The 20,332-nt window shown below is 39.0% G+C and overlaps 1 protein-coding gene across 6 annotated transcripts in view; it reads right to left on the minus strand.

Annotated features, from left to right (window-relative positions):
• Positions 1-20,332, minus strand: part of sh3pxd2aa (SH3 and PX domains 2Aa) — a 158,535-nt gene that overhangs the window by 58,521 nt on the left and 79,682 nt on the right. For all 6 annotated transcript variants that reach the window (XM_017698994.2, XM_017698996.2, XM_017698992.2 and 3 more), the window contains exon 6: positions 8,816-8,841. In XM_017698994.2, coding sequence (XP_017554483.1) covers positions 8,816-8,841 — 26 coding nt within the window. The remainder of the gene's footprint in view (positions 1-8,815; positions 8,842-20,332) is intronic.

The following is a 20,332-nucleotide window of genomic DNA, read 5'->3' on the forward strand; positions in this document are numbered from 1 at the left end:
AAATGATGTGAAACCAATAAAAACAATTAAAAACGGTTTCCAGAGGTAAAAGGAGCCAAGAGCCGATTAAAAGGCTCCAGGACGGTCATCTTAGATTCCCCTCCATCTATAAATGAAACACTTGGTCCTCCTGAAATGGACCTACACTTATGGTTTTCCATAATTTATACCAAATGTCTACCATCGTGCTTAAATATAGCAAATTGTGAGAGCAAGCGGGGCATTGACCATAGCAATAGACAAAAAAAGGTTTTTGTTCTGCATATAGGTAAACAGTTTAGAGAATGAAGGCCACAAGGAGACACTAAAAGATTTGTTGCAACAGTGGGCATAGAGACAGCAAAGGCTTTTAGACGGGTGTTAGGCAGTGTGTCATTACTTTACTCTGACACACACTCACCAAATGGCATTATTTTGTAGCTATGGAGCCAAACACACCACCACAAGTTGACAGCAGACTAAGCCAGAGTTAAACTCAGCAGAACTCCCATAGAGCAGCTCTAATAAGTCTGCCTTGTGTCTCAGCAGCAATGTGTGCTGGAAATTCATAACAATTAAGTACCACAGTAAGTTGTGTTGATGATGAAGACTTGTGGATAAATGATGGTTGGGTTTTGCTGAAATAATTTCAATCCCACACACAATGGCGTGGAATTATTTGCTTATTGAAGTAAGCCCGCCAAAGAGGCATTACCTTCACTGTATTGTGCACCGTTACCCAAAGCAATAGCAAATGCATTTTATAAATTTATACAAATTATTCCTCACTTGTACCAGAGAAATTCTTACCTTTCATTCAACACCACATTTATGTTTATAAGCAGTAGAACAGATTTTATTATGATTCAAATTTAATAAAGTTATCATTGTACGCAGTCTTATTTAGCAGACAGAACAAACATCCTTTATGTTTTGCCCTGTTTTTGTCATTGTTGACATTCAACAAAGTGCAAACCTGTATGTGCTGATACAGAATTGAATTCAAATGTAAAATAATGAGTTATGCAATTATAAAATGAAATTCAGAATTCAATTCAATGATACAGTGATGTGTCAATTCTGTACTTTACAGAAAAAATAAAGAGTGGATGGAAATTTCAGTTTACATTAGCAGCACAGAAACACAATATTTTAAACAAATCTGTGCTTAAATGTCCTCATCTAATGCTCTAGCAACAAGCTAATATGTTAGCCCAAATCCATCAGCTAAGCACAGGCTAACAAACTAGCCAAAATACAATACCATACAATCTGAGACACACTAAGATACAATACAATCGAATACATTGTATTGTTACATTTCTAGTAATGAAGTATGTAGTTATGCTAGTACATTTAATCAGAGGAGTAAAGCAACAATGTTGGTTCTAAACTTTTATAAAGATTAAATTCATAATTTCCCCATAAATAAAGATCTTATATCTTACATTCAGACAGCATCATAAAATAATCTTGCTCCAAGTGGTCCACACTGAAAAAACTGAGCACACTGAAAAGTTGACTGAGGTCACATTCTTGACATATTTACAGTGTAAAACATTTTACACAATCTGTATAACATGTTCCATTCACCCTTCTGCTGTGATGAATAGCCTCATCTAGATGCTCCAGAGATTTTACTGAATGACCTACCATCACACTCTTCTCGACTCTCTTGATCCCTAATCAGCCTTATGAATTGCCAACCGATGCATGAACTCTCAACCTGCCCTGTGTTCCTATCACTAAAAGGGTGTTTCTGTCCAACACAATCAGCAGTTCCCCAGATCTCTGACACAACTGTAATGTTAGTCACTGCTTATCTCATATATGTGTCTTCTGTTTTAGGTCCTCAATATTGCTTAGGTCTTAAAAACCACCTCTTCTTATATTTTGTTTAATTATTTCTTCCTTGTTCACTACAGAAGTTGAACATTTCTAATAACCCAATATTACATTTGCGTTCATAAACAGAGGAGATACTTTATTACCATTTGAATTTGATGAAAAGTTCCTGTTGAGAATAATCTTGTACTGCCTTTTTTTACCTTTTTGACAAGTGTTTATAGCTCACTGACAGAAATGAATGGAAAAAGTCAGATGAGCTGGCTTGAAACTGTTAATACAGAATGTACATTGAATATTAGTGTAATTCATTACATAACTTTGCCATCCATTATTTAATTATTGCATGTAAATAGTACAGTGAAATTACTCTAGTCTCTCTAAACTTTTTTTCCTGATTCCGATTCCACCTGCTAGCTAGATCTTCATTACATTATGGCAACAAGCTGGTACGGTGAGAGTCCACACTGTTGTAAGCATTCTTAAAAAGAACTCCCTGCATGTCTCAGTAATGCAAGAAGCCCACAATGTGCAGTGGGCCAATCACAATCAACAGGGTTTCAGAACAAATGAAGCAGTGATTAGGAACTTTGTTCAGCAAGCATCACGCATCAAACCAAGCAAACTCAAACCACCTTGTTGTTTTGGTTTATATGACGCCGATTTGAAGTGAACCACTTTAATACATGCTTTTACAGAGACAGACAAAGCACCACATCCTTTCATACAACCGCTGATGTAAAGTCATTGGGCAGCTCAATGCTCAACACGGTATGCTACTTGGCAATAACCTTTCATCAATACGTCAGCTAACAGATGCCCATATTGGTTAATTATGCACTCTTGAACTCCCAAACATGGACGGCTGGGGCATCAACAGCGATTAAATATGAGATCAATTTTCCTTTAAAAAAATGCTTAGGTGGTTGTGCCACTCAGGACTTAGGAGTTAATTCCTTTTAATGCCTAAATCTATGATTATAATTCTATAATTCTAATTCTGGAACAATCAACAGCAGAATGTGTTCTCCTTTAATGTCTTCTTGTCTTCTTTCCACTCAGCAATTGTTCTTCATGCTGAAGTGACTCACAGTATGTTGATTAGTGACACAAATCTGGACCTGGATTCCTGGATATAGCTGCTTTATGATTACATTGACTGCAGAGCTCTGTGCTAATAACATTGATTTGATTTGACTTGATCTGGTCCAGAACCCCTTTTGTGAGGGCAATGACATCTTTCCTGCCAGATGGAGCCTCTTAGTCCCATCCTGGGATCAACTGTGTCTGATTCCACCAGGACACCTTCCTCCTAAATCGGCATTACTGTCATTCCAAAAGCATGGAGCCAACTGTTGAGGGACTCAAGCCTAACAAACTGAAGCAAAGTGTCTCGAATCTCGAGGACAATCCATAAAGTGCGATTAGACTCAGACTTGACAGACTTGGAAAACCCACAGCATTTAAAGCAGAAGGCCTTTGGCCTAGATAAGGAGATTTGGTTCCCATTTTGAGCTAATTTAGCTCAACAGATGGTCTGGAGAAGCTTGATTAGCCGGATGTGTTTGGACTGGGGTGAGGAGAGACTCATTTCACACTTTTCTGAAGGCAGGGTCATCAAGTTCTGAGCAGAAAATATTCTCCAAAGGAAACAATCACATCTGACCGACATCACTATCTCTTGGTAAGCAATACTTCATTTCAGTCCAAACACAATGCCATGAAGTCTGCCTTACAAATTTCTTGTCCACGTTCCAGCACAGTTGGCTTTTGAGGAAACGCATATTTTTCTGTCGATGCTTCTGGTAACCCAATACTCCGTGACATCAACCAGAATTTTTGGCAACTTTAAGGAAATTTTAGAGTTAGCTTTGTCCACGCCCAACGATTAAAACTTAGTTTGTTTTTGAAATCAACCCGAGCTTAATGACATTTTCCAGCTGTTCGCCGGAGTACCACCTGCCAGCCCTGCTGAGAGAGACAGTTCAGACACAAGGCAAACAGCCTGGAGCTTGATTAATACATCCACATGCTTGTTGACTACCGGAGAAATAAGTGAAAATCCGATGCAGGGAGATGAAAGGATAAAATGCGCAAAATAAGTCTACATGAACCCAAACAGCCCAAGGCTATAGTGAAAGCACTGACTTAATGCAAGTTCTATATAAGCATATGGCTGAAACAGTGTAACCTGTGGTGAAATGAAAAATCAAAAAGAAAGTATGTTATCAGGAGTTACTTTCATTTGCAGTTAGAAGTCAAACGTAATACACATTCACATTTAATTACACAGTTTGCTACATTTACATTCTGCATAAACTCAAAATTGACAGATCAAGTTTGGACATTTGCATACTTTCTGCTTGCATAATTATGCAATTACATGTTTAATTACATAATTAGATACATAATTCATTCATTTACATTCTGTACTGACAGAGTTGAGTCTCTACTTTTCCATCTGTTTCAATGTATTGCATAATCTGGAATATATGTGTGTGTGTGTGTGTGTGTGTGTGTGTGTGTGTGTGTGTGTGTGTGTGTGTGTGTGTGTGTGTGTGTTCTATGCCCCGTGTAGCCTGCATCTCATTTATCTACCACAGACTTACATATTACAGATATGGAAATGTACACAACTGCACATATCATTTCATTTCATAAGTTATATTACTGTACAACACTGGTATACGTTAATGTGTATATTGTGTTTATATTTAGAGTCTAATGAATCTAGTGACCTGAGAGTGGCTGATACATGATGCGAAGCCACAGATGGGTGGAGCTTCAATACGTACATAATTTCACATAGTGCAGAAAAGGCCATAGTCAGATGAGGCCATAATTTCTTTTCTAAAAATGCTCTTTTATTGAGAGCAAGGGAAAACAATTGTGCTTGAAAAGCAATTGAAAATTGAAGTAGGTCACTCCTAGCCCTACTCTTTCTTCTGATGGTCACCAAACACAAACACACTCTAACTAACACTGAGCTGGGCACAAAATAACAAAGTAAACACATACACTGTAACTGAAGAGCAACAACATAACAACATTAAATAACAACGTAGGCCGTCTGTTTAGCAGGTGGGGAAGGGCCAAGGAGCAAACATCGATATATCAAATTTCATTGTATACACACACACACACACACACACACACACACACACACACACACACACACACACACACACACATATACACACTCACACACACACATATATATAAATTAAATTAAATTAAAATATAAATTAAAAAATGATATTTCATCTGTCTGCAAACTTTATTTCTATTGAATTCAAATCATCATAAAATCTCTCCTCTTCTACTTAGAAACACAAATGTGGTATTGATAAACACTTAACATGCTTTGTTATCAGTGGCCATATCTGCATCTTCAGGGGCTTAATAAATACAGTGATGTACAATAGGAAACTAATAATAATAGAACAGCTAATAAATCACTGCATATTTCTTGACATCCAAACAATTATGAGGAAGGAAACATAATCTGAAAGTATTCAGAATAACACTTAAAGCGATTATCTTGTCCCAGCAGACACCTAATGTTTGCAATTTTCTGATATTGTAGAAGAAAACAAAGCTCTATGCCCACAGTCATCAAACTCATGAACAATAGCAAGCTAACTACAGAAAACATCACCATAATTAGACATAACTGAGTCAAATATGATATGATCATTCCAATGGGTAAATGCTTTGCTGCAAGTAAAATCAGGATGTAGTCTTCTGCTGAGACCACACCCTGAGCATCCAGCAGGAAATACATCAGCTATCCTTCAACGTACATATCCTGATTGGTGTGTTCCATAATGAATACAAATGAGCCCTGCTTCCTGTGTGGATGTGTTTAGTTTTTTTTTTTTATTCTCAGTGGACAACTGTGCATCTGTTCAGCTTTGAAACTAATTTGGCCCAAGACATCCACATCTATAGTCTGACTGAAGAAAGGCACAAACCCCGGAGCTTCATCCGTCTGGTCAGTGTCATTTCACACAGAAGAGAACAAGCATGAGTCAGAATAATTTCTCTCTAGCCCTCCCTGCGTTTAGATAATGCCACAAACATCAATCAAGCAATTCCAAGAACAACATAGAAGTAAGCACACAAACCTTCACATGGCCCTTCTCCACTTCTGTTCCAGCTCAGCACGGCATGCCTTTTAGAGTAACACGCCTAAAACTGATACAGAATGCTTGGGACCATCTGAGTCATATCATCCTATCACAGTCCCAACCACGAGGCCGGAACAATCAGCTGGACTGAGTTCTGACTCACTCAGATCCTCCCACCAGTCTGGGGATATGCACTTAAAACCCCACCCTTTAGTCCTAGACACAGTGAGGGAAGCATCGATCAGCTGCAGATCAGAATTAGCTGATGTCTAACGTGAATATGCGATTGGAGCTCAGTTGATGATGCTTCCATCTGGTTGGTGAACGAGAGCCAATCTGAAAAAATATATGAGCCAAATTTTGCCATGTGACAGAAGGACATTAGTTTGATCATCAGTGTGGCAGTATTTAAAAAAAAGTCTGCTGTAGCTGAAATTAAATGCTATTTTGATATCCACAAATGCAATGTGTCTCATGGAGCACAGAAAAACAAATTACAAATACAACTTAACCTGATTCAAGACTTACGAGCACATCAGGACAGTCAGGATGCTGATGAGGAGCTAACAACAAGCTAACCAAGATGTGAAATACAAGGACACCTGGATGCCCCAGGATCCCCTAAAAAACCTCTTGGACCCCCTAAATGTCTCAAAATCAAAATTCTGGGGAGTCCCTCAAAATAAACCTACTACGATGTTATGTTGTCTTTAGGGGAAAAATAAAAATTCAAGGAAAGCTCATTGCTCAGCTGCTTCACTTACAATTGCCAAGCTTCTGTCTTGACTAACTAGAGATGAAGCACTGATCTGCCTCAGGGTGGCTCTGTTGCAAACTGGTCCACACAGTTGGTCCTTTATAGCCTAGAAACTATAACTATGCCCACACCTAGTTTCAAAACTTTACAATATGCTGTAACATGTTTACAAATCTGAAAACTTGCCTAATTTCCCACAAGTTTGGTGGAAAGAATAAACTGTTACTACTTTCTCAAACCAAAGACAAAAGAGGTGATGTGTAAGATCTCAATGAAAGTATGGAACTAGAAAAGAGCACTTCCAAACGAAGAACTGTTAAACCAAACATTTTGTTGCCACTGAAGCTATCATTTCATTCCACTGCCACTATAATGAGTCAGTTAGCAGCCAGCCAATGTTGGAGTGGCCAGCCTACATGGGACACCCCCAATACCAGGGGGAATTTTACATAATGGAGCTAGCAAAGAGGGAGATAGAACCTTAATCAACTTTGAGTCAACTAGGTGAAGGTGACATTAGAGGGATACAACAAGTACTGCAGCAACAGCATTAAAGCATAATAACTCATTAAGAAAGTAAATGAATGAACTATTTAATCTACTCATCTCTGTTAATAACAACATTTTCCAATGAGTTTGTTGCAAAGAAATGTGTACGTTTTTATGTTGTATGTAAACATATTAATAGGAGTAAACCTCACACATCTATTACACAAAAAGCTCTTAGTGATCTGAATTGTGTTCTGTACATGAACTTACTGAGAATTTATCAGTAAAGGCAGCTTCATGCACTTTTTATTTAGTAATAGATTGTGTTGCACACAGAAACACAAAAAGCTCCAATTCCACATAGTAACACATTTTACCATGGCCAACATAGCAACTCCAAAATACTCTGGGAGCAGACTTAGACAAAACCAAAAATGCATAAGACATTAGGTCTGATTAGGTTTAAGCTCATGCATTTTAGCTCATGCAGTTTTTAAGTTCATGCATTTTACCCATGGCCCCCAGGACATGACAGTTAACTGCAATGTAATGTCATTAGCTGGGTGCAAAGAAATAAATGCCCACCCTACAAGAATGACTTTCATTCAACTAAAAAAATGACAATGTAATTTGTTTGTTTGCACACTATTTTTATGTCTCAAATAAGGTGATGCTTGCAAGGCACCCCACCCACTAGCATCAAACATCCCCTTAAACCAGTGGTCCCCAGTGGTCCCCAGTCCTCCTACCTGGAGATCTACCTTCCTGCAGATTTCAGTTCCAACCTGCATCTAGCATGCTGCCTTCACCCTTACCTGACAATGACGCATCTGATCTAGGCAATCAATACTTCAGAAGAATTATTAGCTGGAGCACATATGGCAGATTGTGTTTGGAGCTAAACTCTGCAAAAGGTAGATTTCCAGGACCAAAGTTGGCTACCACTGCCCTAAATGCTTATGTTATTATTATGCTATTAGTCTACCTACTTGAGATTAGGCCATATCATTTATTATTATGAATGATAATAAATGACATGTTTCTGTTATTGTGTGGGCTTCTATATGAGGGACCTAATAAAGGACCTGGTTGGTGCCTCATGGGCCCCAATGCAATTGCCCACCGACCCACTACCCCTAGTAGTTATTCCATTGTTCAGAGTCTGTCTAAATATTACATCAAAACAAATAAACAGTAGCTTCCTTTAAGGGAATCCGGAAACATTTATGTCAGGTTTGTAAGACCATTTTAAGCACAGAGTAACAGTACTCTGCTACCATGAACTCATTAGATATATTAATTACACTTAAATATCATCAAATACTGTAATACTGTGATATATATGGAAAACACTTTGATATTATCTTTGTCTATCCCACTCCACACTTGGTCCACCCCTAACTTGAACATTTCAGCCCTACACCATTTGCACCTCACAGAACTGCAAGTCATCCAAACGTCTAGCGAAGGCAAAAAGACGTGCACAGGAGATGCTGAGTAAGGCTGCTGGCTGATGTTAAAGCACAAAGCTACATGCTAACTCCCAGTCAGTGCAACAGGTTTAACAGAGACAGTTAGGAGGTAAGAAGGTGTTAATGCCTCCAGTGGCTCTTACCTGATTTGCGTTTGGAGCCATAGTCTCTGAAAAAGAGGCAACAACAGAGAGACATGATTAGAATCCCAGCCAAATATCGTCCCGTCCTGCAGGCAGACGGCACAGTCAGCACACACTTACACACACGCGCGCGCGCACACACACACACACACAGTGAGAGAGCAGAACGTGTGTCACTGCGTAGACAGACAGTGTGTATGTGACTGAGTGCGAGAGTGTGTGATGGAGCTGCTGAGGAAAGGGCAGCGAATCATGTGACCCAAACAGAGCCACTCTGGTCTCTCTACCAGCCAGCCCCCTATTCCTTCTCTTTTTTCCCCTCAGTCCTTTGCTCCAGAGAATAGAGGAAGGACCCTCTAAACCCCTGCTTAATGGATTATAATTGGATTTAGCTATTCAGCTACTAAGCTAGAAGCAGTCGTGGGTGTGTGGGTGTGTGAGTGTGTGTGCATGTGTGTGCGTGTGTGTGTGTGTTCAGTCTGTCTGAATAAAAAGTGTGGTCAGAAAAAAGAAAGAGGGGCAAAAGGACAGAAAAGGAGAGACAGAATGACAGAGAGAACAGAGTGAGAGAACTATTTATAGAAAAATTACGCCAATGCGGTGCGGACAACAGTGACGTTTACACACACACACACACACCCATCTTTGTGTGTGTGGAGGTCAATATGGTTTGTACAGGCGGAATTTTTTTTAATTCACATTTATGTTGGTAGGTACTTACATCTGTTTTATAACATATAAGTGTCTATATATAAATATAGATACATAGATTCTATAGGTACATTGCTGAATTTTTATTGTATGATCTTAAGTTACAACATTATAAAGTCTTCCAGCTTTGAAAAGCCACAAGGGGAAGCTTTCAACAAATAAATCATGTTTCATGATGTTTCACAAACTACAGAAGGAACACAACGAAAATGCTAAAATATTCCTTTTAACAAAATATTGATTTTTTAACATTTTTTCCCCAAAATGGGTTTCAGCACACCACCACACATGTAAGTGTGTGTGTGTGAGTGTGTGTGTGTGTGTGTGTGTGTGTGTGTGTGTGTGTGTGTGTGTGTATACAAATATACTTTCAGGTACAGGCATTTCATTTACTTTATTTCACATGTGACCATCTTGGCACTGATTGCTGATCCAGTCAATAACACTGACACAGGGCTGTCCAGACAAAATGAAGCTCTGGATTATGTAAGTCCTCACATGTGTTTGCTAATAGTTTAATTCGGCATTAGGGGGCTAATCCTCTAGTTATTAAGAGTAATTTGGGGATTTAGACAGTATGTTTGATCAAATGCAGGGAGTGTAACATTAACAAGTCAGACCGTTCAATCACACACAAACACACACATGGGAACGTATCCCAACCTGTTACTGGTAACAAAATAATACTAGTCCAATCAGGAAAGGAAACACTTTGATTCTTTTAGTGTTTTTAAGACAAAGTTGTGAAGAAAAGTAAAAAAATACCTCCTAAATTAAGTCTCCTCTTACTCCAAACATAGTCAATGCATGTTTGATATCTTAAGTTTGCTTCATTAGCTTTAGAAATGTGGCTACAAAGCTAATGTTTCTAACAAGTAATGGAAGCTTTTAGCTACCAGTTAGCACTGTGCCTAAATCCTTTCAAACGTCTCAAATCGTCTGAAGTTGTTAAATAAGCTCGAATAGACTTGCCTTGTGTTGTTTTTAATAAAGTATTAGACTGTAATCTATTTTATCCTCCACACACTAATGCTACAAAGTGTGAAAAATATGGACACCTCCATAACAGTGAGTAGTGTTAGCAACAAGCTAACCGCCTAACATTAGTGATATGAGTGCTAACTTCAATGGTCATGACGTATTTACTTTTTCAAAACAGCAAAACTTTTTGTCACAGATTTAACCAACTAATCAGCAAATTTCATCTAAATTTAGAGAAATTTTTATTAAAATTAGAAAGAAAATGTATACTTTTGAGGGCACGAGCAGTCATGTCATGATCTGATGTCATGCACTAAACTTCAAGACTAGAACATCATCCCAACAGTAGGAATTCCCAGTCAAGGGTTTTTTTTCTTCAGTTTTTCTAGATGTAGGTTGGAAATTCTCTAGACTAAAAGCTCTAGACGAATGCAGCCAAAACTTGCTGCTACTGGCTGCCATGTGATGTTACTTTGGATCATTTTAACAAATAGCAGTATGTTGTACAGTGTTGGTAGATGCCTTGGCTGATCCACTGCATTTAGGCCAAAGGACATAACAAGGACAAAATTATGTGAATTTGAGATTTCACACGCTTTGGGACATTTGAACACTTGTGATGAATTTTGAGGACCTAATGTCCTCACATGTGCTGCATTACAAGTACATGAACACACACTGTATATCATGTACATTCATCTTTATAATTATCACCTCGCTCTTCCACTTAAACATATGACAACCCTTTCATCCCTGGACTCATCTCCTCTTGCCCTTTCTCTGTCCCTCCTCTCATCTCTTAATATCCCTCTCTATCCATCCATCCTGCTATCAATCTCTCCCTTTGTGTGTACCAGTGGCCAATGAAAGCCCTCTTTCTGCCCATCAACCCTGAGGTCACCCAGAACGTCCTGGAACCACAGCGATCCAGAATGGCTTCCTTTGTCAAGCTAACAGGAACAAGACAAAAACAAAAGCACCCCTTTAATACTTAAAGGCACAGTTAAAAGTCAAAAATCAGATTTAACTCAAATGGAGTCGACTACCCAAGACATGCTTAGTGTTCTTAGTCTGTTTTTAATATGAGGCATTTTTGCAGTCATGTTGACATCCCATTTGAAAGAAATGGGCACAGTATATTCTGATGCCTCTGCAACGCTAAATTTAATTATTCAACCCCCAAACCACCACAAAATTACCAAGCAATCAGAAACTCAGTCTTCAGCCATATTTCAGACAAAGTTTGCCTAAATGTAGAGATTAAAAAAATATGTTTAAAAATATCCTAGGATCGTGGACAGGGCCTCGGGCATCGATTGGTACAACTGGACAATGGTACATTATACACAATGTCACAAGCCTACTACAGGCTACTGTAGCTAAAAAGTAATGAAAGCTTATAGCCCACCAATTGCAAAATTAGCATCGTGCAAACATGTGTACATCATTATGTGGTTGGCTCAAACTGTATCAGATTGTTCATTAATTTCAAACAGACATGCTTGTGAGGTTTCTGGTGCTGTTCTATAAAAATGGACATAAGTTGGCTACACAGCTACAAACAGCAGAAGCCTGTATGTTTTGTGATTTATCCACTAAAGAAGTGAACTTCAGATGCTAAGCATGTCTTTGCTGATTGACTACCTTTGGCGTGAGAGGAAAACTGGGTAAGCATATAGTTACATATAGACTGCTGTAGAAGCCATATAACAGTAAACTAACACTGTAGACCAATAAAGGACACGCTATTCACAGATATATGATCTACATATTCAAACGATGGGGAAATCCCCAGTGAGCCATTCCCGTTTAAAGACTCTTTTTCAGGCCAAACAGCATGTCAATACGCTCCATTGTGGACAGACACTAACTGCTATTGACTATTTCAAGCCGCTAATGACTTATTGAACAAAATAAGTGGGTAGCAGTTATAGCCTGAGACTATTTGGAGGCATTCTGTGTAAGGAAAGTGAGGGCCGATGACCCGCTGTGCTACAAGAATCAACTAGGGTGCCTCTAAAACATAGAAAGAAAGGACTACAGTTCCCAGTGTTACAGCTCCCATGGACAATGTTAAATGAAGGAGACATAAGCAGCAAAATGTAGTTTGATTTATGTTTTCATTCATTCAAGTAGATCTAGCTAAAAGCTACACTTTCAAAAAAAGATAGCAGGGGGTTCTTTAGTAAAGGAAATGGTTCCATTTAGAATCATGTGTTCTATATAGAACAGCACCAAAAAGGTATTCTATTGTTACGATGAACTTTTTGCTATACAGAACCATTTAAAAAAAGAACCATATACAACACATTCTCAATCAATCTGAAGAACCATTTCACCACGCAAAGAACAATTTAATCATGAAGCTCATGGTTCTACATAGAACCCTTGCTTTTACTAAAGAACACTTGAAGAACCTTATTCAGTGGAAAACATAACACTTTTGTAAGAAAAACTTTCTCTCTGTCTGAAATAACTTTTAACAGGAAAGAAAATGCGTCCAGATTCATAAAACACTGCGCCAGATTTACCGTGACATTGAGAGTTAATAATGTGGTGGTAGCACTTTCGCTAAACCTTAAACGGGGAGGACCGGCCAGTTTTACAGTTTGCATGAGGTGAGAGGTTATTATTATTTAATTAAATATTATAGGCTATAACATTTCAACAATTAAAGTTGAACTTTATTTTATGTTACCTTTTTTAATAGTAAAAACATTTTCTGTTTAATAAACCTTTGCCTGATTGACAGTTAAAAGTATCTACAAAACAACTGACTACTTATTATCAGCAGACACAGGCGAAAATACAGCAGCATTAAAAGACCCTTGTGCACTAATCACTGCCACACTGACTTTTTGAATGTCTTATTTACCATATGGCACATTTTGTTTTGAATTATGTCCTCATTTAAATGGCTCCTATCATACAAGACTGAAGTTTGTTCACTTTTTGAAATTCTTACAGTCCATATATGGAAACTAAGTTGCAAAAAACAATTCATTTTAAATCAGTTGCTTTTGCGATTTACATATTTCTACCTAATGAGCTCACAGCAGTTTAGCCCCACCCACTCATGCTGAAATTATAAGGAGTGTTTCACTTCAGAGACACAATACAGGGCAGCCAATCAAAACAGAGATCATTTATCATAGGTACAGTAAGAAAAACAGCCTGTTAAACTAAGAGGGATGAAGAGGTTGTTTAAGGATGGACAATGGAAGTATGGCTGGTTTAGGAAATTAAAAGCACACAAATGTTACAAGTGAACAAAAAGTACAAAAATGTAGCATATGGACTTTTTCAAATACTTGAATGTGCACTGATGCAAGCTATTCTGGACCATTTCTACTGGGCAGTGTGTTATCAAAAAGTCAGAACAGCGTAACACCTCAGGTTTTCAAATGGTGTCAAACACAAAAAACTAAAATAAATGGAGTTACAAAGTTTGATATGACAGCATTTATATCATTACTTGCTGAACTGTTATATAACTCCATATTCCTTCCATTGATTTTATCGTGACTGATTTTATCTCATTTCTGACAAGCTAAAATTGCAAACATGCTTCAAGTCAAAAGGCTCTATAAACAGTGAATTGTAGATTCTTTAACAGAGGGAAGGCATGTTGAAAACTGTTTAACTGGAACAACTTCCCCTGGAGACTTCTAAAGCAGGCCTGCAGCGCTCCAGTGCAGTTAAAACACAGACCTTTCCCAGCACACAATCTATCTAGCAAAGGAATTATCTAGAGCATTTAAAGCTAACATACGCAAATCTATTTTATAGATCTTTTCATGTGAAGTCTTTAGGTTTTTAAATGCTGTGAACTGCTCAATAAAATGTTTTGCAATAATCTGCATTCTCAGAGCCTTGCAATTGCACAAACTCAACGATAGATTGCATTAGAACAACAATCACTAAGACCCTGAGGCAGAATCCTATGTGAGAGCTTAAAAATATTACTGTGAACGCATTCATTTCAGTGCAAGGAGCTACTTACACTCTGTTCCTGTGTGTTTATCACATTGAGTGAGGAAAAATGAAGCAGTGAAGGTTTTAGTAGCAGTTGCTGGAAAAGTCACTGCATCGGCGATTGTTAAAGTGTGTTTACAAGAGCTCCAAGGTGGCTCCAGAAAGGTAAACAAGGAGTAAACAAAACAACAAATCAACATAACACATGAGGTGGCTGGGGAGAAAGCTCTAGGAAGAATGCATCCTCTAAAGATGTAAGAGAGTGAAAGGAAGAAGAGAGAGACTATAATTATATATTATTATAATATAAGCTTATATTATAAACCACAGTTATAATTTACTTTATAATTTAGTTTCTCACCCCCTTAACGTTATCAGTCTGCCAAGACGTGTGGTGTCTGATCTTTAGTATTTTACTGGAATTCCAGTAGTTTCTAAAACTGTTTCTATAAGAATGAACAAGTGCATCACAGTGAAAAATAGTGGAAACTTTTTGTCTTTTACCAGTTCAGTATTTCATCCCTGTTGTCTTGGCTGATGAGCTGTAAAAGACATTTTTCACTGAACTATCACTTTAAACAAGGTACCAGAGAGAGAGAGAGAGAGAGAGAGAAAGAGAGAGAGAGAGAGAGAGAGGATAAGGGAGAGCGAGCATCTGTAAGACATCAGATAGGAGATAGAAAGCAAGAATGGCCTCAGGAGGAGAGGAAGAACCGAAGAAAAAGAACAATGAGGCAGGGACTCTCTATATAAAAGAAAGAGAAATATACAGGAAGATATAGAGACAAAGAATACTGGAGAAAGGGAATGAAAGGTAGAAGTGAGAGAGGTGGGGAGAAAGAGAGAGAGAATGATAGGGAAAGTGAGAGAGAGGTAGAGGGAGAGAGGTAAGCACAGAGAGAGAGGAATAAAGATGGAGGGAAAGGGAGAGATTATAGAGAAGGAGAAAGAATGAAAGGGAAAGTGAGAGAGATGGAGAGAGAGAAATGGGGAGAGAGGGGAAAGAAGAGAGAAAGAAACAGAAAAGTGAGAGGTGGAGAGAGAGAGAGGTGGGCAGAGAAGGGAAAGGAGAGAGAATGAAACAGAAAAGTGAGAAATGGAGAGAGAGAGGTGGGCAGAGAAGGGAAAGGAGAGAGAATGAAACAGAAAAGTGAGAAATGGAGAGAGAGAGGTGGGCAGAGAAGGGAAAGGAGAGAGAATGAAACAGAAAAGTGAGAAATGGAGAGAGAGAGGTGGGCAGAGAAGGGAAAGGAGAGAGAATGAAATGGAAAAGTGAGAGGTCATAAGAAAGAGGAGAAAAAAGAGCGGCAGACAGACAGAAAGATAAATAAGGAAAGGAAATAGAAAAAGCGCCATAGGTAGAGAGAGGGGGGAAGAGAGAGATGAAGAGAAAGAGAGAGGGTGGAGAGAAAAAGAGTAAGAGACAGAAAGAGTGAGAAAGAGAGAGATGGGAAGAGCAAAAGAGATGAGAGTGACAGGAAGAGAGATAATGAGAGAAAAAGAGATGAAAGGTTATGAAGGAGAGAGAGAGAGAGAGAGAGAGAGAGAGACAGATCCAGATGTTGTTAAACAGTGGAGGCGACGTGTATCGGCTGCCTGTTCCAGCTCTGCTGGAGTAACAACACATGCATGTAAACATGCTGACAAAGACTGAAAAACAACTGCGTAGATACCAAGAAGTACCACGTAATATTTCATAACATGGTAAAATAACACAGTCCTGGCTTTGATCAGAGCTTTCCTGTTACTGATGTGGTTCGCTACGTCAGAACGCTGGCCAGCTACGGCCATGTCGCAACAGTGCAGCAGCACATGCTTCATATTATTAGTGTAGGTGGGCTTACGACGCACGGTATGACAACAGAGGAACAGAGGACAGGCTTAAGAGCTTAAAGTGTGCAGACAGGGAAGGAAGAGAGACATACAGAGCGACAGCAAGAGAGAGACAGAGAGAATTTTGCAGATTGTGTGTGTGTTCTCAGATCATTAACTTTATCTGGCAGACTAGTGGGCAGCGAGGGGTGGGCTGGTGAAAGAACGTTGTTTTTAAGCTGCACTGAGTTGAAGGAAAAAAAAAGCTAAACACAGCGTCCTCGTTCTTTTGCCAGTCATCCACAATAAAGCCTTATGTTACCACTTGCATAAGGAAGGGGAAAAAAAGGGAGTTTTTAAAACTAGAGTTTAAAAATGATTAAAAGATGCAGAGAAAATGGAACCAACAACCATGCGAGACCTGACAGGCCACCAAACCTGTCGCCATCAGATAAACAGCACTTTCATCTTTGAGAGAGAGGAGAATATAAAGCTCCACTCTTACTTCAGATCTGAAAAAACCCACAGGTTTTTCTCACTGCTATGAGTCTGAAAGGATGCCTAGCTGTCAAAAGAACCACAGCTGTTCTCTTCTGTGTTCTCATAACAATAAAATGACCACCCCAGAGTCTAGACCTCAACACCTGAATGTGTTCAGGGTTATTTGGATCATGACAGGCAGAAAATGGCAACTTCTAAGACAAAAAATATCCTTTAACTCTAAAACCAATTGGTCTGCTTTTCTTTAAATCTTCACTGAGTGTGTTTACATGCACTCAATCAGATTTCACAGAAGAAGACGTGATGTAAACAAAATGTAAAACTCAAACTTTTTTTTAAACATCGGTACTTTAACTGATATTATGAACATAGATCATCTGAAGAATATTTAAATCCTTAATTTCGTCAAGCATGTAGTTTGTTTGAGTGTCGTTCCAAAAGTGTTTTGCTGCCATTTCGCAGCAAAGCTGCTTGCTTATTTCCAGTACTGAGGTCTGTAATTCACTTACGCAGACTGAGAAATCTGAAGGAAATCCGAGTAAGAGTTTACATGCTCTGAGAAATCTGATTACTGAGCTAAAATCCAGCTCTCTTTACCGGATTTCCTGATCAGATTTCTAGACCTTACTCTTAGTAAATCAGATGCTGTTTACATGACCATTTGAATAATCAGATAATTGCAGAAATCTGATTATGATCGGATTATTGAGTGCATGTAAATGCACTCTTTGTCAAAAAAAAAAACAGGAACCGTCATTAATACGTAAAACTGCTATGGATCCAAAGAGGAGAAAAATAGCCACTAGTGTTGCCTCTACCCTTTTTTCGGACAGTGTCAATATGCATTTACAGGCATTTTTATAGCTAATGAAACACCACTCGAAAGAAGATCCAAGCCTATAGGCTCAAAAAAAGATTCAGCTGGATGGGCTGGATGACAGTGTAGTGACAGCTTTGTGGATAACCACCTCACACACAAAAGGTCAAATTTCCAAGAAAGAATGTCACTGATACACCAATCAGTGTCCTTGGGCTAGACTGACAGTTGACTATCAGCACAATTGACATTACAAAAACTTCCACATGTTGATTGCAATTACATATTTCCCCTAAAGAAGGCTCCAAATTTCCAGACTTACATACTACTTTCATATTAAGCTGATATCTTGCCTTAATGCTCGTGCCTCAAGCTGAAACAAGATGCAGCAAACGTTGCCAGCTGTATGATCGGCCTGCTCCACTGCTGTTCTTTATTAGTGTTTCTAGAAGCTTAGGGAAGATGCTGCAAATATTCTAATTGATTATATTTCTAATTTAATTGAAGCTGACACTGAGGTCACGCTGAGAGCACAACCTATCTTGCTTGGGCAGAAAGGTCATGAAGATCTCTCCCTCCTTCATTCTGGAATATTCCTCAATGAGTCTTTTTAGGCCTAATTTTTTTCTTTTTTCAGAGGCACACTCCAAATGGAGTGGTATGGGAAAAAAGAAAAACTGACAAGATGGCTGCACAAGCAACCAAAGAAACCCACAAACGTGAGTATTTTCTTTGTTAAAAAGTATAACCATTGTATTATCTTTTGTTTAATGTCGCTTCATAACACACATAAAAAATCACTAGTTTCTCATGCCACCTTAAACGGTGCAGCAGTGATATTCTGTTGCCTCAGCTGACCATTTAAGGTGGCATGGGAAATTTCAAACAAGAAGCTGGAGAATAGCTGACTTCAGCTTCATATCGCCGAAGAATTAAGGCTGGTGATACATAATTGTCACAACCCCCATCTTTGAAAGCATATGGTCCCCTAAACTTAACTAAAGTCCAGCAGCGAGGTAACTGAACTTACACTCCCCTGCAATCACTGCAGACTGTCAGGGCTGCCTACAGAGCACGGCCTGTTAATGAAGTAATGTTCTTCTTCTGAGGGCTGTCCCTTTTTATAGGGGAAGATTTCAGCCACACTCTTGTAACTTCCAAGGGAGGGGGTGACACTCGATAACAAAGGGTAAGGGTAAAAATAAAACATGGGATTGTGCCCCACAGTATCTGAGTACCTCAATAGATTTCCAGGACTTTTTAGTCTGTGGGAGAGTTTACTAAAGAAGTAAAGCTCATATAAAACCTGCACAGTCTGTTAACACTCACACACATACACACATAACAATAACCTAGACATTAACTATCCCACCTACTTTCACTTCACTGCTATAACTAATAAACTATGACATACAGTACGCCTTTATTCTGTACAACTCTTCTCCACTTCACTTAGGCCTACCTTAATCTATTCAAAGCTTTTACTCCGATTCTTCTAATGCACAACCTAAACACTGACATAGCTTGGTACCACACGTTAGCGATATGGACTTTTTTTTATTAAACTTACTCTGCTTAGATGAGCGTGCAGCCTTGGTCACAGACAAATGTGTGTCTTCTATAAACTAACACTGAATCTGCCTTCAACCACACACCCTTTTCCAAATGAACCATCCATCCATTTTCTAATCCGCTTCTCCATCAGGGTCGCGGGGGGGTGCTGGAGCAGTCTTCAGGCAGAAGGCAGGATATACCCTGGACAGGTCGCCACTCCATCGCAGGGCAGACAGACAGATAGACACAGACAGACACCTAGGCATTTAGACACATTTAGCATGTCCAATCGACCTGACTGCATGTCTTTGGACTGTGGGAGGAAACCGGAGAACCCGGAGGAAACCCACACAGACACGGGGAGAACATGCAAACTCCACACAGAGAGGACCCTGGTCACCCGGTCGGGGAATCGAACCCAGGCCCTCTTTGCTGTGAGGCGACAGCGCTACCCACCACGCCACCGTGCCACCTCCAAATGAACCACCTCTGTTAAATAGTTTTGTAAAAAATCAGATTTACACAGTGTCCTCCAAATGTAGTCAATCAGGTTTCGCACAGCAGCTAACAAGTTAAAAAAAGCTTAAATGTATGTATGTTTGTATAAACCTATAAACCTAATGGCAACTTAACTATTCTTTTAACCAGGCTTGGGGTTAACACACCAGGCTGATCGCTCACAGTCCCCACCGCCGCCACCCACCCCACTCCTACTTTTTTTTAATTAGCCAAAAGCTTTTAAGCTAACAGGGTCAAGCTGAATTGACCTCCTCATGGGAATGTATTCCCCCACTGCAATTCCAATTAATCTTCTGAAGTGATGGCAGTGTTCCTTTACACAGAAGCGTGTAGGAAAAAGAGCCAAGAATGTCTAGACAAAGTCGATAGTATTGGGGGGTTGAGGGAAGAAGAGGAATTTGGTGACACCCCTGAGGAAGTGATTTATGTCTATGAGAAATGGCTTAATCATTAGTTACAAGTAGTGATGAAACTAAATGTCTATGTCAAAAAACAGAAGTGAAACACATGCAGCTCTACATAGCTGAACCATAATTGAAGAATTAAGTGAAAAGCTACTCTTACCGGAATCTAAAACATGATGTCTTCACTGTTTAAGACTTTCTAGTAGGTCTTTAATCTTTAAAAAAAAAATTCTGTCATTTGTG

Source organism: Pygocentrus nattereri, chromosome 12 (genome assembly GCF_015220715.1).
Source record: "Pygocentrus nattereri isolate fPygNat1 chromosome 12, fPygNat1.pri, whole genome shotgun sequence".
NCBI lineage: Eukaryota > Metazoa > Chordata > Actinopteri > Characiformes > Serrasalmidae > Pygocentrus > Pygocentrus nattereri.